At 36.5% G+C, this 19,307-nt stretch overlaps 1 protein-coding gene across 1 annotated transcript in view; it reads right to left on the minus strand.

Annotated features, from left to right (window-relative positions):
• Positions 1 to 2,870: 2,870 nt before the first annotated feature.
• taf2 (TAF2 RNA polymerase II, TATA box binding protein (TBP)-associated factor) overlaps positions 2,871 to 19,307 on the minus strand; it is an 80,134-nt gene continuing 63,697 nt past the window's right edge. Inside the window, exons 21-26 of the mRNA XM_016574918.1 lie at positions 15,076 to 15,145; positions 8,195 to 8,304; positions 6,633 to 6,841; positions 4,577 to 4,735; positions 3,997 to 4,087; positions 2,871 to 3,839 (exon numbers count right to left, since the gene is read on the minus strand). Of these exons, the coding sequence (XP_016430404.1) occupies positions 3,565 to 3,839; positions 3,997 to 4,087; positions 4,577 to 4,735; positions 6,633 to 6,841; positions 8,195 to 8,304; positions 15,076 to 15,145 (914 nt within the window). The 3' untranslated portion in view covers positions 2,871 to 3,564. The remainder of the gene's footprint in view (positions 3,840 to 3,996; positions 4,088 to 4,576; positions 4,736 to 6,632; positions 6,842 to 8,194; positions 8,305 to 15,075; positions 15,146 to 19,307) is intronic.

The raw sequence follows: 19,307 nt of genomic DNA on the forward strand, positions 1-19,307 counted from the left end.
AGCCCTTCCCCTTACCCCTACCCATCTGTTTCGCGCGTTCACGTGAAGGGGTAGGGGTGTCTCGATTCTCTTTTGGTTGGAGGTGAATAAACAAAGTTTTTGCGTGGTAGTCTTATATACATATAATATATATATTTTATTTTCGTTTGCAATGTCCAAGAACAGCTTCATGTTTAAATGATTTTGTCTTTAATCAGATGAGAATATGGCTATTAAATATACTATTTGTGTAATATTGATGATTAAGTTAGAGGTTTGTTTATTTTAAGACAGAATTTTGTGGGAAAAAATGAAAAGGGGACAAAGTCAGGCACATTAGGCCCTTTTCACATGACGTCACGCAACTTCCGTTCTGACGCGAAGCAGGGTATTCGTACTTCCGCCAGCATAGTAAGCACTATCGCTACCAGCATGGAGTTCACCCAAACGCTTGTACAACTGCCACAAATACGATTAGAGGATGACTGCTGCTGTCTATTCTCGTCCTCGTTCAGGTAGAGGCGTCTGGCATCTCAAACGAACTTACCGAATACAGATCAGCGAGATGTGCCGCTTGAAGTCGAGGGAGGAGTTGAAAAGGGAGCACTGCAGTCACTGATTCCCGCGACTCTCGCGCACTGTTTGCTGTCTTTATTGCAGTTAGATGAAGTTGGTTAGATATATTTCTCAAATAAACAAACGTTTTAGACATTTACATGTAGAAAGCCTTTTCATTCAGTAATATATGTCCTGCTTAATACAGCGCCTGTATGTACAAGAAGTTCAACATAAGCTTGTACTATTTAAATATAAATAAAATGGGGTCTATAATTTTCCGTTTTATTAATGTAATTAAGAAAAAAATATTAAATATATTAAGTTTATATAAAAAGCTTTTACAGTTAAAAACAGATGCCAGCATTTGTGTAAATAAATATAAAACGCAGGTCAGCTGGTGACCCATACTAGGAATTAGTGCTCTGCATTTATCCCATTTTTGCTGCAGCGCCCGGGGAGCAGTTGCTCAAGGGCACCTCAGTCGTGGTATTGAAAGTGGGAAAGAGCTTTCAATACCACTTTCACATTCACTTCCCCCACCGACAATCCCTGCCGGTACGAGACTCGAACCCGCAACTTTCGGGTTACGAGTCCGACTCTCTAACCATTAGGCCACGACTTCCCACTTCCTACATTTTCCCGAGAAGTCTCCGGTGTAAAGGTATAACGTACAGATACACTGCTTTGCGGGAAAGCGGAAGTTAGCTGATGTCACTGTGAAAAGGGCCTATACATTCAAGGTTTTTTCAAGAAGAAACCATGCATGTCAAAGACAGTTTGATGCAGTGCAGTGCAGGTAAGAGCCAATCCACCAGGCAGGGCCAAGTTGGCCTGCAAATGAGCAGCCCTGAAACTGACACACACACACACACACACACAGAGAGACAGTCTGTTTGGACAATAAAATAAGTTGAGAACAATTATTGTCTGTTCAATGGTTTTTATTCATAAAAAGAGAGATGCGTTGTCCAGGCACTTGTGCAATGCCATTTTTATGTCATCCCACTTGTGTTGGGGCACATGACTTTTACCATGGGTTCCCCCTGTGCCACCCCATTAAAAAAATCCTAGAATCGCCCCGAACAAAAATAACCATAAGTGTAAGCATTTTTGGCATTAATAAAGATTTTAATGAAACGTAATCATTTGTTTTATTTTACATTCAATCGTGTGTTCATATTTACGGTCGTGTTATTCAAAGAAATGTTTGCAAAAAAATCGCTAAAGTTTGCAAACGTTAAACCATGACTGCACGATAGTGCCACAATCTATTTTCATGCCTGATCAGGGTTACTGCTGGAGGGTAATAAGAAATGACTTATGTGAGACTATATGACTTAAATGAGAGAGAGAAATGAAAGTTGCACGTACGCACGCGCGTCTGTGCGTCTCTCTCTACAACGGGTGAGTTTATTTCTAAAAAGCGATTTCATCCTCTCGTTGCTGGAAAATATAATGTAGCGATTCAGTATTTAAACTATGTTATTATTAAAATCCGCGGGGCAGCATTGACAAGTTTCTTTTCTCCTGGATTTGTGACCAGCACACCATTATAGATGTGTGTATTTGTAACGGAGGCCAGCGGGCAGGTGCTGTGCAGATAAACCTCACTCCCCTGATCTCAAGAGGCGCACTAACGACTGACACTTTGTTTCAAGGGACAAGGGGATTGGGATTGGGCCTAAGTGAGTACTCCAACTACAGCACTATATTCCCTTTTACTTTACTCTCAACACCCTCACACAAGGAAACATGAACTACGTCACATCTGGCAAACCTGTGACGAAATTCTCTTGAGAGACCATTTCCTTTATTAACAGTTCCCAAAACACTTAAAATATCAGGCAGCCATTTTACTTGCATACAAAAAATAAAATAATAAATATAATGAATGTTTAACAGTAAGATTCCTTTATTGGTTTTCAGACTGTTCAAAAGACCATCTTTTGTGTTCAACAGAAGAAAGAAATTGATACAGGTTTGGCACAATTTGAGGGCAAGTAAATGACAACAGTATATCCGTTTTTGGATTAACTATCCCTTTAATAACAGGGTACTCATGTGCTTGGCAAACGCCAGTTTCAATAAGCTTACAGCAAACAATACAATGTCCATTTGATCATCTATATTTGTTTTCTGGTATGCACTAGACAGATTGCCGCATACCACAAGCATACATATGTGCAAGCATGTTCATCAGAGAAATAATGAACGATGACATTTTTACCTATTCCTCTAACTTGAGTTCTAGTTTGTTAACTGAAGCTCAAACTCATGAACATACACTAGGAACAAAGTTTTTTTGTGGTAACAAAAACAAAATTATAAAAAGCTTAAAATGTATTCATGAATTTATGCAAACAAAACATCAGTCAAAAATAACTTCCTAGTAAAATCTCTACAGTGGAGACAACAAACGCAAAAGGTCAAGTAGGTAAAAATGATTTATGGCTCAAATGAGTATATTTTCAAAGGAAGAGTAATGTTCCATTAAAAAAAAAAAGTACCAGACACTATACTATGCAGTATATTCAACTGACCCTTCACAATTAAAATTTGCAAATGAAGCACCTATTTAAAAGATTTCTCAAGCCAAGTTGGCCATAGAGCCCACAGTGTGAAATGTTCCCTCATTAAAGTAATTACAGAACGTTTACATTTATCTTGAGATTCAGTGGCAGGAAGCAACCCCAGTGGTCCAGGATGGTGAGAGTATGTGAATCTGTGTGTTTGCTGTTAAGAGGCCACAAACCAAGCAGCTTTATGTGTGGTCAGATGATACTGCAGAACAATCTTTTTCTTCTTGTGTACTGTACAAACTCTTTAATCAATTATTTAAATGTAAAAATTATTTTCGAATGAACTTTTCATTTAAACACTGACATATTACAAGTTGGATGCTATTGCTATGCCTTTACAGCAATCAATAATTTGTAAAACAATAAACAGAACAAAAACATCAGAAATGCTTAAAACAATGTGTATTTTAATGTTAGTTCAGACTACTTTCGCTGGCTGACACCGTTATCAGTCAGACAGAGATGGAGAACGAATGGAGCGGCCACTGGCAGGGCTGTTACTAAAGGCGTGAGAGTCTCTGTCTTTATCTTTGTCTTTACTCTCATGCTTGTGTTTGTGTTTATGTTTGTGTTTGTGCTTCTTCTTCTTCTTCTTGTGCTCATGATGATGATGGTGGTGGTGGTGATCTCCATGTTTAGAGGATGTGCTCTCTTTGCTCAATGTGGGCATGGGTGTTCCTGGCATGGACAACATGGCTTGCTCCACTGAAGATGGTTCTTTACCTGTAAAAATGAGAGAGAAAAGTTGAAGCAATGTCCTGATTTCTATCAAGAGAGTTAAGACATAACTCATTCATCCAGCGGTTTCTGAAATTTTTTTTCCTGTTTCTGCTATGTGGTCGATAGTGTGTGTAGAAATCGTGCAGTATTTGTGTCATGCCTGGAGTTGAGGGTCTCTCCAACATGTTCAGTTGGTGGTAGATGAACGCCTGGCTGTCATGAACTGTGTCCATATCAATATCTTCCTCCTCCTGGGTGGGAAACTGACAGAAGTTGAAAAACATTACAGTACACTACAACATTATAAGATGAAGTCATATTTTCTCCAATCGGTGGAGATTCAACTACACACAGTGAATTGTACTACACAGTGAATTGTAGTCTTTAGAACATTTGGCACTAAATACACATTTCAAATTTTTAGGGCTTTCTTTTTTTTACGGTACCGTAGCATGGATCTAATTATAACCACGTTATTGAACATATTTGTATTTAATAGAACATTTATATCTATTGATGAATTTAAAACATCGCAAAGAATGTGGAAGAGTATGCGATTGTTTTTTTTGTAAACTACCTCTGTATTTAATGTGTGTTCTATATGTTGTATCTTAATTATGAGATTTGTAAGGCAGCTACTACTACTGTAAGACCAGGTCTCTCTCTTGTAAAAGAGATCACTGATCTCAATGGGACTATCTAGTAAAAAGGTTAAATAAATTTCAAAGCCAATTGCTCACTTTGCTTTTAACAGATGCTTTAGCACTGGGCTCCTCTTGCATAACTTGTCCGGGTTCAGGGGATGAACTTAATGGAGTCTCTGCCTTCCTCTTTAAACCCAGTGGGGCCATGGCCACACCAATCAATGCTGGCTCCATGACAGCATGCTCCTCCTCCAGCTGAGAATGATTAATGAGAAAAAATAATTAAAATTATGTTTAACAAGCAGATGGCACTTCAGATTTTTTTATTACACTGTTTGCAGGGACAGTACTGTATTAATCTTTAAGCATTCTGGTATGAGTTTCTTTTAAAACCAGCTAACAGCATAAATTAAATTCAATATATTTGAATTTAACATATATTTGCATTTAACCAACAACGGCCACGCTTACGCAGCATAGTGTCTATGGCTGTGTCCAAAACCATTAGCATTAGCCTTGCTGCTATTCTGCCCAGTCAGTCAGTGACTGTCTGTGAGACGACTTTTTTTTTTTTTTTTGGGTTACGTATTAAATGGCAAATAACTAACTGGATTCAGCCTTGTAGTAGCTCAGAAATTTGCTTAGTTTGACTATTTATTAACATCACTTTTCACCTGTCTAGACATCAAATGCATAGAATTGAAACCACTTCAATTCATTTTAGCTGCATTTCAGGAAGACTTCCAAGACAACATAATTTGTGACCCTGGACCACAAAACCAGTCTTAAGTCGCACAGGTATATTTGTAGCAATAGCCAACAATATATGGCTATGGTATGGGTCAAAATTACCGATTTTTCTTTTATGCCAAAAATCATTTGGATATTAAGTAAAGATCATGTTCCATGATCATGATGTTTTGTAAATTTTCTTCTGTAAACACATCAAAACTTATTTTTTGATTAGTAATATGCATTGCTAAGGACTTCATTTGGACAACTTTAAAGGCGATTTTCTCAATATTTAGAATAGTTTTTTTTTTTTGCACCCTCAGATTCCAGATTTTCAAATAGTTGTATCTCGGCCAAATATTGTCCTATCCTAACAAACCATACATCAATGGAAAGCTTATTTATTCAGCTTTCAGATCTACAACTAATTGAACATCCAATCAGAGTTCTCACTCGCGCCGACATGTGCCCGACGAGAGCTGATGTGTGGAACACACCAAACAAACTAGCTCGACAGATGCTTGTTGATGCACAGAGAACTCTGATTGGATGTTCAGTTTAGCGAACGAGTCAGTGCTCGAGAATTAGAGGGAAAGTGATGAAAACAAATAAGTAAATCAAGGTGGCACAGACAGAGGGCTGTTCTAATGTTACGTGATCTTACCCAAGCATTCCAATAGGTTATTTTCATAACAACATGAGCTGCTTAAAATTAAGAAAGTTAACAACGTAACTGATATTCAAATGGTAAGCAAGCGCTGCTTTTTTTATGTTTTGTATAACTGCGTATATCTCATACATCCTTGTTTCGCTTTCTCCTTTTAAATAACGAATATTTACTATTGATAGCTGCTAATATAGACTGCTAATTCCTCTCATGCAGGAGCAGAATGCACGTGTTAGTTTGCAGTCGGCTGTAGTCTGTGCGGTGTGTTCAAGTGCAGATTTTGGTCCAGACGCTGCCAACACGAGGCGACAAAACCGTCGGCTTTTGTTGCCGCTAGATCTTTGAAGTCGGCTTGGTGTGTCCTGACCTTTACCTGTTTCACCTCAGTAGCAGCATAAGTGCTTTGCAATACAGTAGTGGAAGACACACCTACACTGACACCTGAGCCTGTGGTTTGATTCTGGTTTGTAGCCAACTGAAAACAAGACGTGTGCTGAGTGTCATGTGTCTGTGTAACTAAAATCTAAACTTAACTAAAAGTTTTATATTATCATTTTGATACCTTGCAAGCACTTTTATTACCTTCAGTAAATGCATGTTTGCATAAATCAATATATAACTCAATCAGTGAATGTGATTGCACTCAACTTTATGCACTAATAAACTTTAATTTCATTTTACTTTAATTTTAAGCAACAATAAAAAATAAAATAAATTGTAATAGGACTTTGGGAATTTAAGTGGGAAGTTTACAGTGCTGGTAAAGGCCATGGTTGTGGTCACCTCTGGGCCTCCAGGGCCCTGCTCAGATTTGATGGTTGGGTTGAGAACTGCTTTCTTCTCCTTCAGGTTAAGCACAAGACCCAACTCGGGTAGTGGCAGACAGGAGGGTCGGGTCAGCCCAAACAGAGTGTAATACAGATTCACTGCATCGCATCGCAAACGCCAGTCATGACAGGTACCTAAGGCACATACACAGACGTAAATTGCAACATACCAAATTATTAAGTGAACAAAATAAAATAAATTCACCAGACTGGTAATTTTGTGAAAAATGTATGCACATCTAAGGCATGCATGATGCAAGCATGGCATGCATTCGATTTTAAATAATTCAATGGTTGATAAATGACTGTATATATTAGCTTCCCTAAAATGTGGTCAACAAACCTGGAACTGCTACATACTATTGCAGCCATAGAAAATTAATAAACACCTTAAAATGTCTGTCAGCCAATCAAAATCAAGAAATCAGCAATGCCATGAAAAAAAAAACATTTGCATATCAACAAATTGTGGGGAAGTTCAGTGAAGTCAATCGTCTTAGGAAATCCCACTCTCTGTGGCAATGCGCTACTCCAGAAACACTATCAGCCACAAACATTACAGAGAGAAAATGCATTCATTTCTGAGATCTAAAACATGTCTTGGTAATGGTATGAGATGTCGATTAAAAATTCACAACTGGATTTAAAGCAAATTATGCACAGAACCTAATGCAACAGCACCATTTTCAAAACTGAAAAAGAAAAAAAAACATGCAGTCATGCATTTTGGAGAAAATACTTTGTTCTTGGATCGTTTGTGTGTGTATTAAACAAAATAGCAGACTGTGCAACTTCAAAAAGCACTGGAGAAACCACAGCGTACGAACTGAGAAAAAAGATCATGGGGTAAAATATTACAGTTTTTGACCACCACCTACAACCACTTAAATCAAATATATACGAGAACTGACTTTCATCACAGCTGGCAATGGCTCAGCATTTGTACTGCCAAGAGTGGTTGCAAACCCAGAATGAACAGAAGTGTTTTATCACAATAAATCTTTTCACAGTGGGAGCAGAACAAGACCTCCCTGTCAAAAAACAAACCTTCTTTTCGATCTTTAAGTCTTTTTTTAAACACTGCCAGTGGTTGCAAAAAACAGATTTATGAAAGTTCCTGAGAAAAACCGCCAATAATTAAAACAGGTTATAAAGTAATGTGGGTTCAAAGGTATTGATTTACTTTCTTTTGTGTTTTAAGAATCAGCACGTAAAGGTGTCCTAGTGTTCTGAGGATTAATACATGTAATAAGAATTCTGGGAGACATTTTTAAAACAAACCACCTGGAGAGTTGCATAACATTAGTATTAGTATAATGTATATTGACTGGGATTCACTAAATGAGAGTACATATTCCCAAAATGCTCTCTCTAAACATGGAGATTGTTTGGGCTTTTGGCCTAGATAACTTTGGTAAATTGATGGATTAAGTCCATATAAGCACCACAAGAACTTACGAGGAGAAAAATTCAATGTATGCATTCTACCTGAGTTCATCAGCTTCCATAGTTGGTCCACTAAAGCTTCATTACACAACAAGGAATCCGCTGCTTTGGTGAAAGGTGGATTCTTGGCAAGCATGCTGAGAATCTCATGCCTAAAGAGGGCAGAATGATCAAAATCTAAAATAAATCTTACAAAACATACAGTAGTTAAATAGTAATGGATATATCTGAAGATTCATCTCAGGATCCTCCAATATAACACAGTTTAGTCTAACAATTACACCACAGTTCCATTTACATTATTTTTTTTTTTTGCTGTCAAAAAAAGTCAAATTCAAGTTAAGCAGACATACAGTTTGTATCAGCATGTAGCTGAAGATGCAAATTGAGCACACAAGTAGTCATTTTGAAAATCATTTCAAAATAAATGTAATGCATATTTTTGAGTTGGGAACAATGCGTTTAAACAAGTTTCACCCAAAAATGTCAAGTGGTACAACCAAATATTTGTAAGTATATATATGTGTATTCCTAATTTTATTTCGAAGTGAAATCTTAGCAAAGTAAACTGTAGAGTCTCTACAGTCCCTAACACATTATTATTTGGCATTATAATGGCTGTGAAAATAAATCTCCATTGTTGATCTTTCATTCAAAAAAAAAAAAAAGTCACAAACATTCTAACCTTTCATTGAAGTAAAACAATTGAAAGTGGGGAGAAAATCTCATGATGAAAATTTTTTTTTTCTTCAATGCATGTTGGCCACAAACCCCTAGAAATTCTTATGAGTAAAATATCTCTGAAGTATATTCCCATTCATATTTTCATTTTTTTAGCACACCAGGGTGACTAGGAGCATGAAATTGTCCAGCCATGACTTCCTGTTCCACAGGATTATAATTACGAGGAACACAGGCCAAATTCCCCTAATCATCCATCACAAGGAGTAAAACCAAAGAACATTGAAAAAAAAGCATTGAAAATCCCCATTTCCACCATCAGGGCAATAATTAAGAGGTTCCAATCAACTAAAGATGTTACAAATCTGCCTGGAAGAGGACGTGTCTATATCTTCCTAATGCACGGTGAGGAGGAGAGTTTTGAGTGGCCAAAGACTCTCCAAGGATCTGGAGAATTGCAGAGATTAAGTTGAGTCTTGGGGTCAGAAAGCCTAAAAAAATATCAAACAGCCCCTACATAATCACGTTATTTGGGAGGGTTTCAAGAAAAATTCTCCTCGCTCATCCAAAAACAAACTCCAGCATATTCAGTTGTCAGACACGACTAGAACTTCAAATGGCACTGGCTTCTATGGTCACATGAAACAAAAAAAGAGCCCTTTGGCAGCAAACCCACCAGATAGGTTTAGTACAAACAGGGAAAAAAGTACCCCATGCCCACAGTTAAATATACTGCTGGATCTTTAATATTGTGGGCCTGTTTTTCTGCCTAAGGTCCTGGACATCTTGTTCAGATGCATGGCATCATGGATTCTATCAAATACCAACAGACCTGACTGCCTCTGTTAGAAATCTTATAATGGGCCGTGGTTGGATCTTCCATCAGGACAATAATCCAAAACAAACATAGAAATCAACACAAAAATGGGTCACTGAGCACAAAATGAAGCTTCTGCCTTCATGCCCTGTCCTCTGACCTGAACCCTACAGAAAATGAGTGTGGTGAACTGAAGAGAAGCAGCACCAGCATGAAGCTGTGAATCTGAAGGATCTGGAGAGATTCTGTATGAAGGAATGGTCTCTGATCTCTTATCAGGTGTTCTCCAAACTCTTCAGGCATTATAGGTGAAGACTCAGACCTGTTATCTTGGGAAAAGGATGTTGCAATAATTGGGTACCAATAATTATGGCCAACATAAACTAGAGAAAGCATTTATTTCACAATGAGATTTTCAATTGTTTTACTTCAATGATAAGTTACAATTTTTGAATGAAAGATAAAATGTATTTTTAATTTATAAAGATAAGATTTATTTTCACAGCCACCTTTGCTCATATTTACCAAGGGTGCCAATATTAGTGGAGGGCACTGTATGTGTGTGTGTGTGTGTGTGTGTGTGTATTAGGGGTGTAACGGTACGTGTTTTCGTACTGAACAGTTCACAGGGCAAATTCCAAATGGAAGTGATAATTTCTATGCCCTACTCCCTTCGAAGGGCAGAGCCCTTGGAGTGAGCAGGGCACGTGCATGCCATTATGTAGCCGTTTGGAATGCACTTGGCAAAGAGAGTGACATAATTTCCTCATTATCTTCAGCTGGCATGTTCCAATTGACAACACAGCACGGTGTCTGTCAGCAGATGTCGCTGTTTCAATGGCATAAATGTCTTTTTATTGTTGTTAGCATAACTGTTGCAAATACACATACATTTTATATTTTTAAAAGTTTTGAAAATATGCTATATAATATATAAAAACGAATATATATAGCTTTTTAAAATATGAAATGTATGTGTATTTGCAACAGTTATGCTAACAACAATAAAAAGACATTTATGCCATTGAAACAGCGACATCTGCTGACGGACACCGTGCTGTGTTGTTCACTGCTACATGCTGATCTGCTGCATGTATAGGTAGGTTCCCCATTCGACCGCTCCAAGCACGCAGACGCGTCCGCCATCTAAATAATATGGAATCTACCTATACAGTACATATCTATGGTTGTACCTGCATGAATGGTCATGTGACATGCATTTTCGGTTGTGTAGTGTAGACGGAGATCATTTCTGAAACGCAGTGAAAACGCCAGTGTAGACGAGGATCGTTTTCATTTTAAAAGACCCATTTTAAAATGAAAACGCACTAGTGTAAACAGGGCCTTAATATTAGGTTAATATTAGATTGAGCGGCCATGTAAAGTTGCTAATAATTACATATTTCAGATGATGTCATATTTGAGGTCGATGAATGAGCGTTTTGTTGTCCTGCCCAATGTACTGTATTACCATAGACTAGCCGTTAAAGATCTGTCTGTTACGGACTGTGTGATTTCGCCTGTGGATTTAAAAAAAAAAAAAATTTCTGCAACTAAGCAATTAATACAATTTTGGTGGACCAAGCCTCTTCTAGTCGACTAATCGTTAGTCGACTATTAGGGGCAGCCCTAATGTTTGTGTGTGTGTGTGTATATATAAGACCTGCACACATCTAATATACAGGCAAGTATCCATTTTTCTTTCAACCGTTTACTTTCACTTCAGACATAAACAACTGTGTTTATATGTAAACCTTGTGTGTTTTTAACAGGATTAGCGTGAAAGGTAACTGAGTCCAGTAATCAGGCGTGCTTCCGGTGTACACGCTCAGAAAAAGAGCATATCAGAACAGCACGTGAATGAAACGTTTAACAGGCAAGGCTTTAAAGCACATGCATATAATGCACTTTTGTGATTGCGAATAAGTGCAGTGTCCTGTGAGTGTAACTCTACTGCCGAGTTAACATTTGATGTTAATGTATGTCGCGTTGTACAGTATATTGAGACGGAAGCGCCAGATGTGAAACTGATAGAATGTGCACTGTAGCACGATACTACGATATTTCTTCAAAAGCAGATCGTGGAGACATTATCGACCACGATCAAAAATCGTCATATCACACACCCTTAATGGTGATTTAACAACAATGTAATGGTTGACAAAATATTTTCCCTCCCTTTTCCTCTGCTAACTATAAAACATGAGAATATACTACCATATTACTATTTAAAAATGTGAAAGGTCTGACTACTGTGTACAAGTAATAACAACAAAATAAAACGCTAGCAAAACCTGGATTCACACATCCTCAAATTATCATGCAACAGCAGCGCTTCTGAGAACAAAAACAGAATAAAATAATATAAATAAAGTAACGTGTCGACATGCTGTACGGATAGACTGGAGCGCTGCCTGCTGTTAGACCCGCGTCAAAAACACCATCACAAATCCCGTCAATTTGCAGTTCGGGGACTAGTAGTCGACCAATATATCAACAAGGCCGATATATTGGCCGATATTTGGCATTTTTCAAATATTGGCATTGGCCGATAAGTTTTTCCTGTTTGGCTGATGCGTTCGAGGCGGGACTTTTCTTTTGGCGCTGCTGAGAATGGCAGCTCCTGAGCACACAGTGCTTACATTCTCCCTCTTGTTTGTTGTCGTCATTAACAGCTCTGTGTAATACGGATAGAAGTCTGTCTAATAATCAGATAGAACCGTTAAACAAAGAAATTAAAACGTATACAAAAAGTATTTTAACGATTGCTTTTATAGTAATAGAAAGGCAAACATTATAATACTTTCTCGTTTGCCGTCAGCATTCAGCAAATAGGCATTTACATAATTTAAACAAATCTTTGAATGTCTAATGAACATTTAATTTCACAAACCTTGCAAACTTAGTCGAATCTAGTTGTGAGAAAGACGCGTGCGCACTCCGATGTAAACAAGCGCGGACGTGAAGCAAATGGTGGAACATGTGAGAGACGCTCTGGATGAAAGCGCACTTTCACATTCTGACAGAAACTGCAGAAATAATAATAATAATAATAATAATTCATTTAAATGCAGCCGTTACCCCGGAAACCCTGTAAACAAAGCAGCTGCACTACTTTCTGTTTCTGAATCGTGTTTAAATTATTTAAACAGCCATTCAGATTTGTGTATTTGCTATGATGTTCATCACAGCACCAAATACTTAAATATTTAGACTTAATAGGCTATTTATTTTCAAACTTTTTTTACATTTTAATCTGGACTACAACATGCCCTAGATATTGTTTGAAAGTGTTTTGATTCTTTATTGTTCGGTCACACTTTACATTAGGGCTTCATTAGTTAACATTAGTTAACAATCTGCCAATGAAACATTTTTCTTTACATTTATTAATCTTAGGTATTCCAATATTTAATAACAGGATGTTAAAATCGAGAGTTGCAGCTGTTATTTAATGAGCTAACATGAACTAAGACTTGTATTTTTAAACAAAGATTAATAACTTCTGTAGCAAATGTAGCTATTGCTCATTGTGAATGTTAATGCATTAACTAAGGTTAACTAATGAGGTCTTATTGTAAAGTGATACCTATTGGTCTTTATAGTTCTTTTGCACTTTAATCTGTGTAAAACTTTTAACTTTATAAATGTTTCTGTATTGCTTTATTGCATTTAAATGTTCAGTTATTTTTGTTATAAGAAAAAAGTTATTAAACCTGTTATACTGTATTATGACAGCACTTTTTTTAAACTTAATTTCAATATCGTGATAATACCGTATACCGTAATAAAAGCATTAGCAATTAATCGCAACATGAAAATTTGATACAGGCATATCAAACTTCCCAGAATACTGAGTACCCAGTTGGTTACAGTGTTTACTTACTTTTTAATTAAATATTTATTTATGAGAAATACTTTGTCATCTAAAGTACAAGTATGTTTTTTACACATTTATTTTTAATCCATTTTCAAATTATTTCAAATTTCTTAAATATTAATTAAAATAAATACAATTATATCGGCTTTATATCTGCCATCAGCCACCCTTCTTTCGAAGATACTGGCAGTCAAAAAAACAGTATCGGTCGGCCACTATTCTGGACTTTTCATCCACTGGTCATATGTTTCTATTCAAGGCGTGTTTGCAGCAGCGTTGAGCAATACAGCCAATCACAGATGTCTGTTGATTTCATGAACGCAATCCACTCACCACCCAAAATGACTGTTGATTTCATGAACGCAATCCACTCACCACCCAAAATGCTAGTGTTCGGTTCAGTTGTGCTGAGTTCTACACGTTCACAAATTCTCTCATTAAAACAAAGAAAGTGTAGACATGATGTAAATAAAAGATTAATTGTGCAATGTAAAGCTTCTTTGATTATTTTTAATTAAAGGGGTCATAGGATGCCCATTTTCCACAAGTTGATATGATTCTTTAGGGTCTTAATGAAAAGTCTGTAACATAGTTTGGTTAAAATTTCTCAATGGTAGTGTAAAAAACACCTTTTTTACCCTGTCAAAAACAGCTCTTTTCAGAGCATGCAGATTTGTAGCATTTTCCTTTAAATGTTAATGAGCTCTGCTGAGCCTCTCTTCCGAGCCGCTCTCAGAGACTGTTTACTTCAGCTGCATTCATCGTGAAACTTGCTAATTAACACATTATTAGGAAAGGCCTTGTAAAAGTGCATGTAGCATTATATGACCCCTTTAACTTTGTGAGATTGTGATGATCTACAGTAAGATAAGTGACAGCTTTCCAGTGATATAGGGGTGCACCCATTGCGCACTAGGCTATAATCCTTTCAGAATTTACATACATTCACTCATGGATTTACTCTGTGCCCGTGAGTAAACAAATACTGTATGTATAGCATTATTTTTTTCTTTTACTATGCAGCAAACTTAAATATATTTGTGAAAGAAAAAAAAACGTACCAGAAAAAAAAAAAAAAACTTTTAAACCGTTTAACTGATAGTATTAATTGGTTAAAATTCGTACTTTCGGTTAACGGTTAAACGGTAAATATGAGCATCCCTAATCTCAACAGCTTTAAAACTACTGGTATTTGTGAAATTTGTTTATAGGAAAGGTTTCAAACATAAAATCATGCCACAGTATTTTATTTAGTATTTATCATAAAAAACAATTTTTAATAGTTTTCTTAGTTTGTTCATATGTGTGGACGGCTGCACCACCTGACGTTTTGGAGGTTTGAGATATCAAAATATAAAACAACATTCATCCTTTCCATGTACTGAAAACACATTCAAACTAAACAGGTGTTATCGAATAAAGTGATGTGTCATGAAAGTATTCAATAATTTTAAATTATTTTTAAAAATAGTTTACAGTTATACATACATACATACAAACAAATATTACACAGCTGAAGACACAATGTTTGATATCATTACTGACCTTATGTAATGGACTGGATCATTGTGTACCAGATCCAAAAGCCACTGCAGTTCACTGGAACTCCTATCAACTGCCAATTAACAGAACATAAAATGCACATTTTACAAGACATCGGCAACCTACAAAGCTCTCCTTCACTGACCACCCATTCAGGCCATGAAAGCATGCTGGCAGAACTCAAATAACAAAGTTTATGTTCACTTCATGTTCCACAGAAGTTTCAAAGAATATACAAATATATTCAGCACTGCTTATTATTATTTTCTTTTTAACTGTAAAGTCCTTCTCCCTTTACTGGAAAGCCTTGAACAGACGTGTCCAGTTCTGTTTAACCCTCAAGCATTCTTTGTATAGGAACCCTTAATTGGTCCTTCGTGGAAAATTTGGACACAAAAGTCTCAGATGTGATCCCAATTTTTACTAAATGTCATATCACTATCTTTGATAAAATAAAAACGATCATTTTATACAATTTTGTGTTTTTTTTATTTATTTACCTCTAAAAGTAACATTTTTTATGTAAAATATGCTTATTTTTATATTATAATTACTAATTTTTTACTTCAGTAAAAAAAAAAAAAAATTATAAAAAAATAATAATAATAAATATAGCTGCAAGCAGCGATTACTGGGGTTCAAGAACTTAAAGGCATTCATGGCTTCTGTGCTGTCAGGGGTCTAAGCCAACGTGAAATATATGGCTGAAACCAGAACACATCCATGATGGAGAATATGACACACACAGAGTAATGAAAAGGTTGAACTACTGTATATTACTTAACACACACTCTATTACTTAATACAGACTAAGCATGCTCACACACAGACACACATTATGTTGTAGATATAGATATTTGAAATAACTTGCATGTTATAAAATGCTTACTGGAAGTGTCCTGTTTATAATATTTTTCAGGTTTAAATTTAATCATGCATAATTGTCAAAACTTATATGTCTGTATATATGAAGTGGTAAGCTTTGACTAAATGTGATTTTAAATGTAATGATGATTTTAAACTATCTGAATATCAGTACCTAATAAAACCTGAGAAAAGAACTAAAAAGAACTATATAAGTGATAGAATGAGCCAATGAGTGATCCTTTGCATCTAGTGGTTGTATTTGCACTTTCAGGGAAAGCAGCATAGACATGTAGTGTTTTTAACCTTCATAACTATTACTAGGGGTGGGAATCACCAGAGGCCCCACAATACGATATTATCACGATACTTGTGTCACGATGCAATATTATTGCGATTTTAAATATATTGCGATATTCTGCGATGTATTGCAATTACCTTTTTCTAACTTCAAATTATGTCCACAAACGAAAACTATGGCAACATCCGTTTTAACTAAAAAGAAACATTTCTCAGTTTGTTTCTCTCACTTCAATTTTATTGTTGCAGTGCAAAATGGGATTGTCAAGCAGACAAACTGACCCACACTTTCATGAAAACCTTTCATAAATGTTGTATGCACCTGGCAAACTCAACTATTTGTATTACAGTCTAGTCTAGTCAACCTTAAAGGAATAGTTCACCCAAAAATGAAAATTTGGTGTTTATCTGCTTACCCCCAGGTCATCCAAGATGTAGGTAACTTTGTTTCTTCTGTAGAACACAAACGAAGATTTTTAACTCAAACCGTTGCAGTCTATCAGTCTTATAATGGCAGTCAATGGGCTCCACGGCTTCCGAGAGTAAAAAAAAAAACATACACAGACAAAACCAAATTAAACCCTGCGGCTCGTGACGATACAATAAAACAGTCTTACATTAAAATTAAATGTAACATTTAATTTAAATGTAACATTTTTATTTAAACATAACATGTACTCTTAAAGTAAACAATGTGCTACAACAGGTATACTATGCACTGCTGTGCTCTTAGCATTTTACTTTCATTCATTCCATGTAGTTCCAAGCGAAAATTTGATGTTTATCTGCTTACCCCCAGGGCATCCAAGATGTAGGTGACTTTGTTTCTTCAGTAGAACACAAATGAAGATTTTTAACTCAAACCGTTGCAGTCTGTCAGTCATGTAATGGCAGTCAATGGGCTCCACGGCTTTGAGAGTAAAAAAAAACATACACAGACAAAACCAAATTAAACCCTGCGGCTCGTGACGATACACTGAGGTCTTAAGACACGAAACGATCGGTCTGTGCAAGAAACTGAACAGTATTTATATAATTTTTTACCTCTGAACCACCGCAATGTCTGAGCGCGTTCACAACATCTGGCGCGTGATGCGTGTACGTGCTCTGGCATAGTAGACAGATATATACAAGTAGATGCCTCATTAGTGACTGTTTCTATGGGCCGTGATACATTCCAAAATGGCGAACCGAATAGGGAATCTATACATATAGTATAGATAGTACAAATAGATAGTAGACACATGTGCGTAAGCGATCTGTCGTGCGCATACGTCACTCATTATTTACACAGTGCAGAGAGATTTCGGACGTGTTCACTGGCACTGCGATGATCTAAAGATATTTAGAAGTTAGATACTAGATCACTTCATTATCTTCCTCAGCAACGAGGTAAAATTGAAGTAACTAAACAGCTTCATAGTTTGTAGAGAGAGACGCACAGATGCAGGTAATTCACACACACAACTGTCATCTCTCTCTCAATCGATAATTCATTCAAATAAATGGGGTCTTACCGCAATTTCATCTCTGTATCTGATTTGAAGCTGGCAGAAAACTAGAGCTAACGAGCTGTAACTGACGAAAATAGCCATCATTTTTACCCTTCCGGTTAAATATTGCGCTGCTAACATCATAAACAGCTTTAAGTTGTCAATACTGGCAAATGACCATGGAATAAGCGGGATAATCAACGGCTTGCCGTGCATTAAAGGATTTTATGGTGTCCGTGTATCGATACAGTATTGCCGCGGAAAATATCACGATACTATACTGTATTAATTTTTTCCCCCACCCCTAACTATTACGGTGTCAGTTTTGGTCCAGTCTACATAAAATTTTGCATGATTGTTTAGAATCATATAATGCATGAGTTTACATAGTTTTGTGATGTTTTGAGTTTTCTTTTAAGTGTAATAGACTTTTGCGTACACTAGATCAAGACCGCATTAAGAAATGACCCCGTTATAACTGTCCAAATGCAAATGTTGAACGTTTTTTGATAATTATTGACCTAGAGAGTCCAGAGAACTGTACTGCACTGATTTTATTGATTTTGAGTTTAAAACCTACGACTAGTTTACAAAAGAAGTTTTTTTTTTAAATGATCTCAAATATTTAATGAACAGTTTGATTGAGAGCATTGGTCCCAGAGGCAAAGTTGTTCAGAATGAGGAGATCTATCATATGATATGAAGATCTAGTGTTTGTGTGAATATGAAATTTTTTTTGCAATTTGAGATCATTTACTGTAGAAATACTGTGTTTTTGAGGTCTTTTTAACTGTTATAGCACCACCTATGATCCGATCTCCATGAAACTTTGCATGCTTATGAGTAATCTGTAACATGTTTTCACCAAGTTTCATAAAGTTTAGAGTTTTCATTTAGGTTTTATAGGCTTTTGGGTATATTTGGCCACGCCCCTTTTCTAAATGACCCCGTTATAGCTAACCAAAAAAACAAAATTCAACATTTGTTTGATAATTATTGATCTAGAGAGTCCAGAGAATATTACTGCAGTGGTTTGATCGAGATTGAGCAAAAAACCTAGGACTAGTTTGCAAAAGTAGGTTAACATATTTGTGAATATTTAATGAACAATTTGATTTACAGCAATAGTTCTTGAGGCAGAGTTGTGCATTGAGGAGATCTATCAAATGATATGCATGTTGTGCGGATGTGTGAAACACCACGTGATTACAGAGCCATAAAATTCGTTAGCGCCAACTAGTGGCCGATTTCTTTCAAAATTATTTCAGACCTTTAGGGCCATGAGTCAAACATGCCCACCGAGTTTCTTTCCGAACGGCCTCTGTTAACCTTGTCTAATAGGTGCTCAAAATTCATTGGTTGATGGCGGCCATGTTTTTTGAGATACGTCAGTGTCCTCATAGACCCTTATGACAAATTGGACAAAGACACTGCAAACGAATTTTCAGGTCAATTGGACTAACACTTGCATAGTTATAGCTGTTTTTATGTTTTTTCCATCTTATAGCGCCACCAAGTGGCAGAGCTGCACAATTTTTTTTTATTTGACCACAGATTGAGCTCTTACACACGTGTACC

This window comes from Sinocyclocheilus rhinocerous, unplaced genomic scaffold, assembly GCF_001515625.1.
Source record: "Sinocyclocheilus rhinocerous isolate Xijiao unplaced genomic scaffold, SAMN03320098_v1.1 scaffold1705, whole genome shotgun sequence".
Lineage (NCBI taxonomy): Eukaryota > Metazoa > Chordata > Actinopteri > Cypriniformes > Cyprinidae > Sinocyclocheilus > Sinocyclocheilus rhinocerous.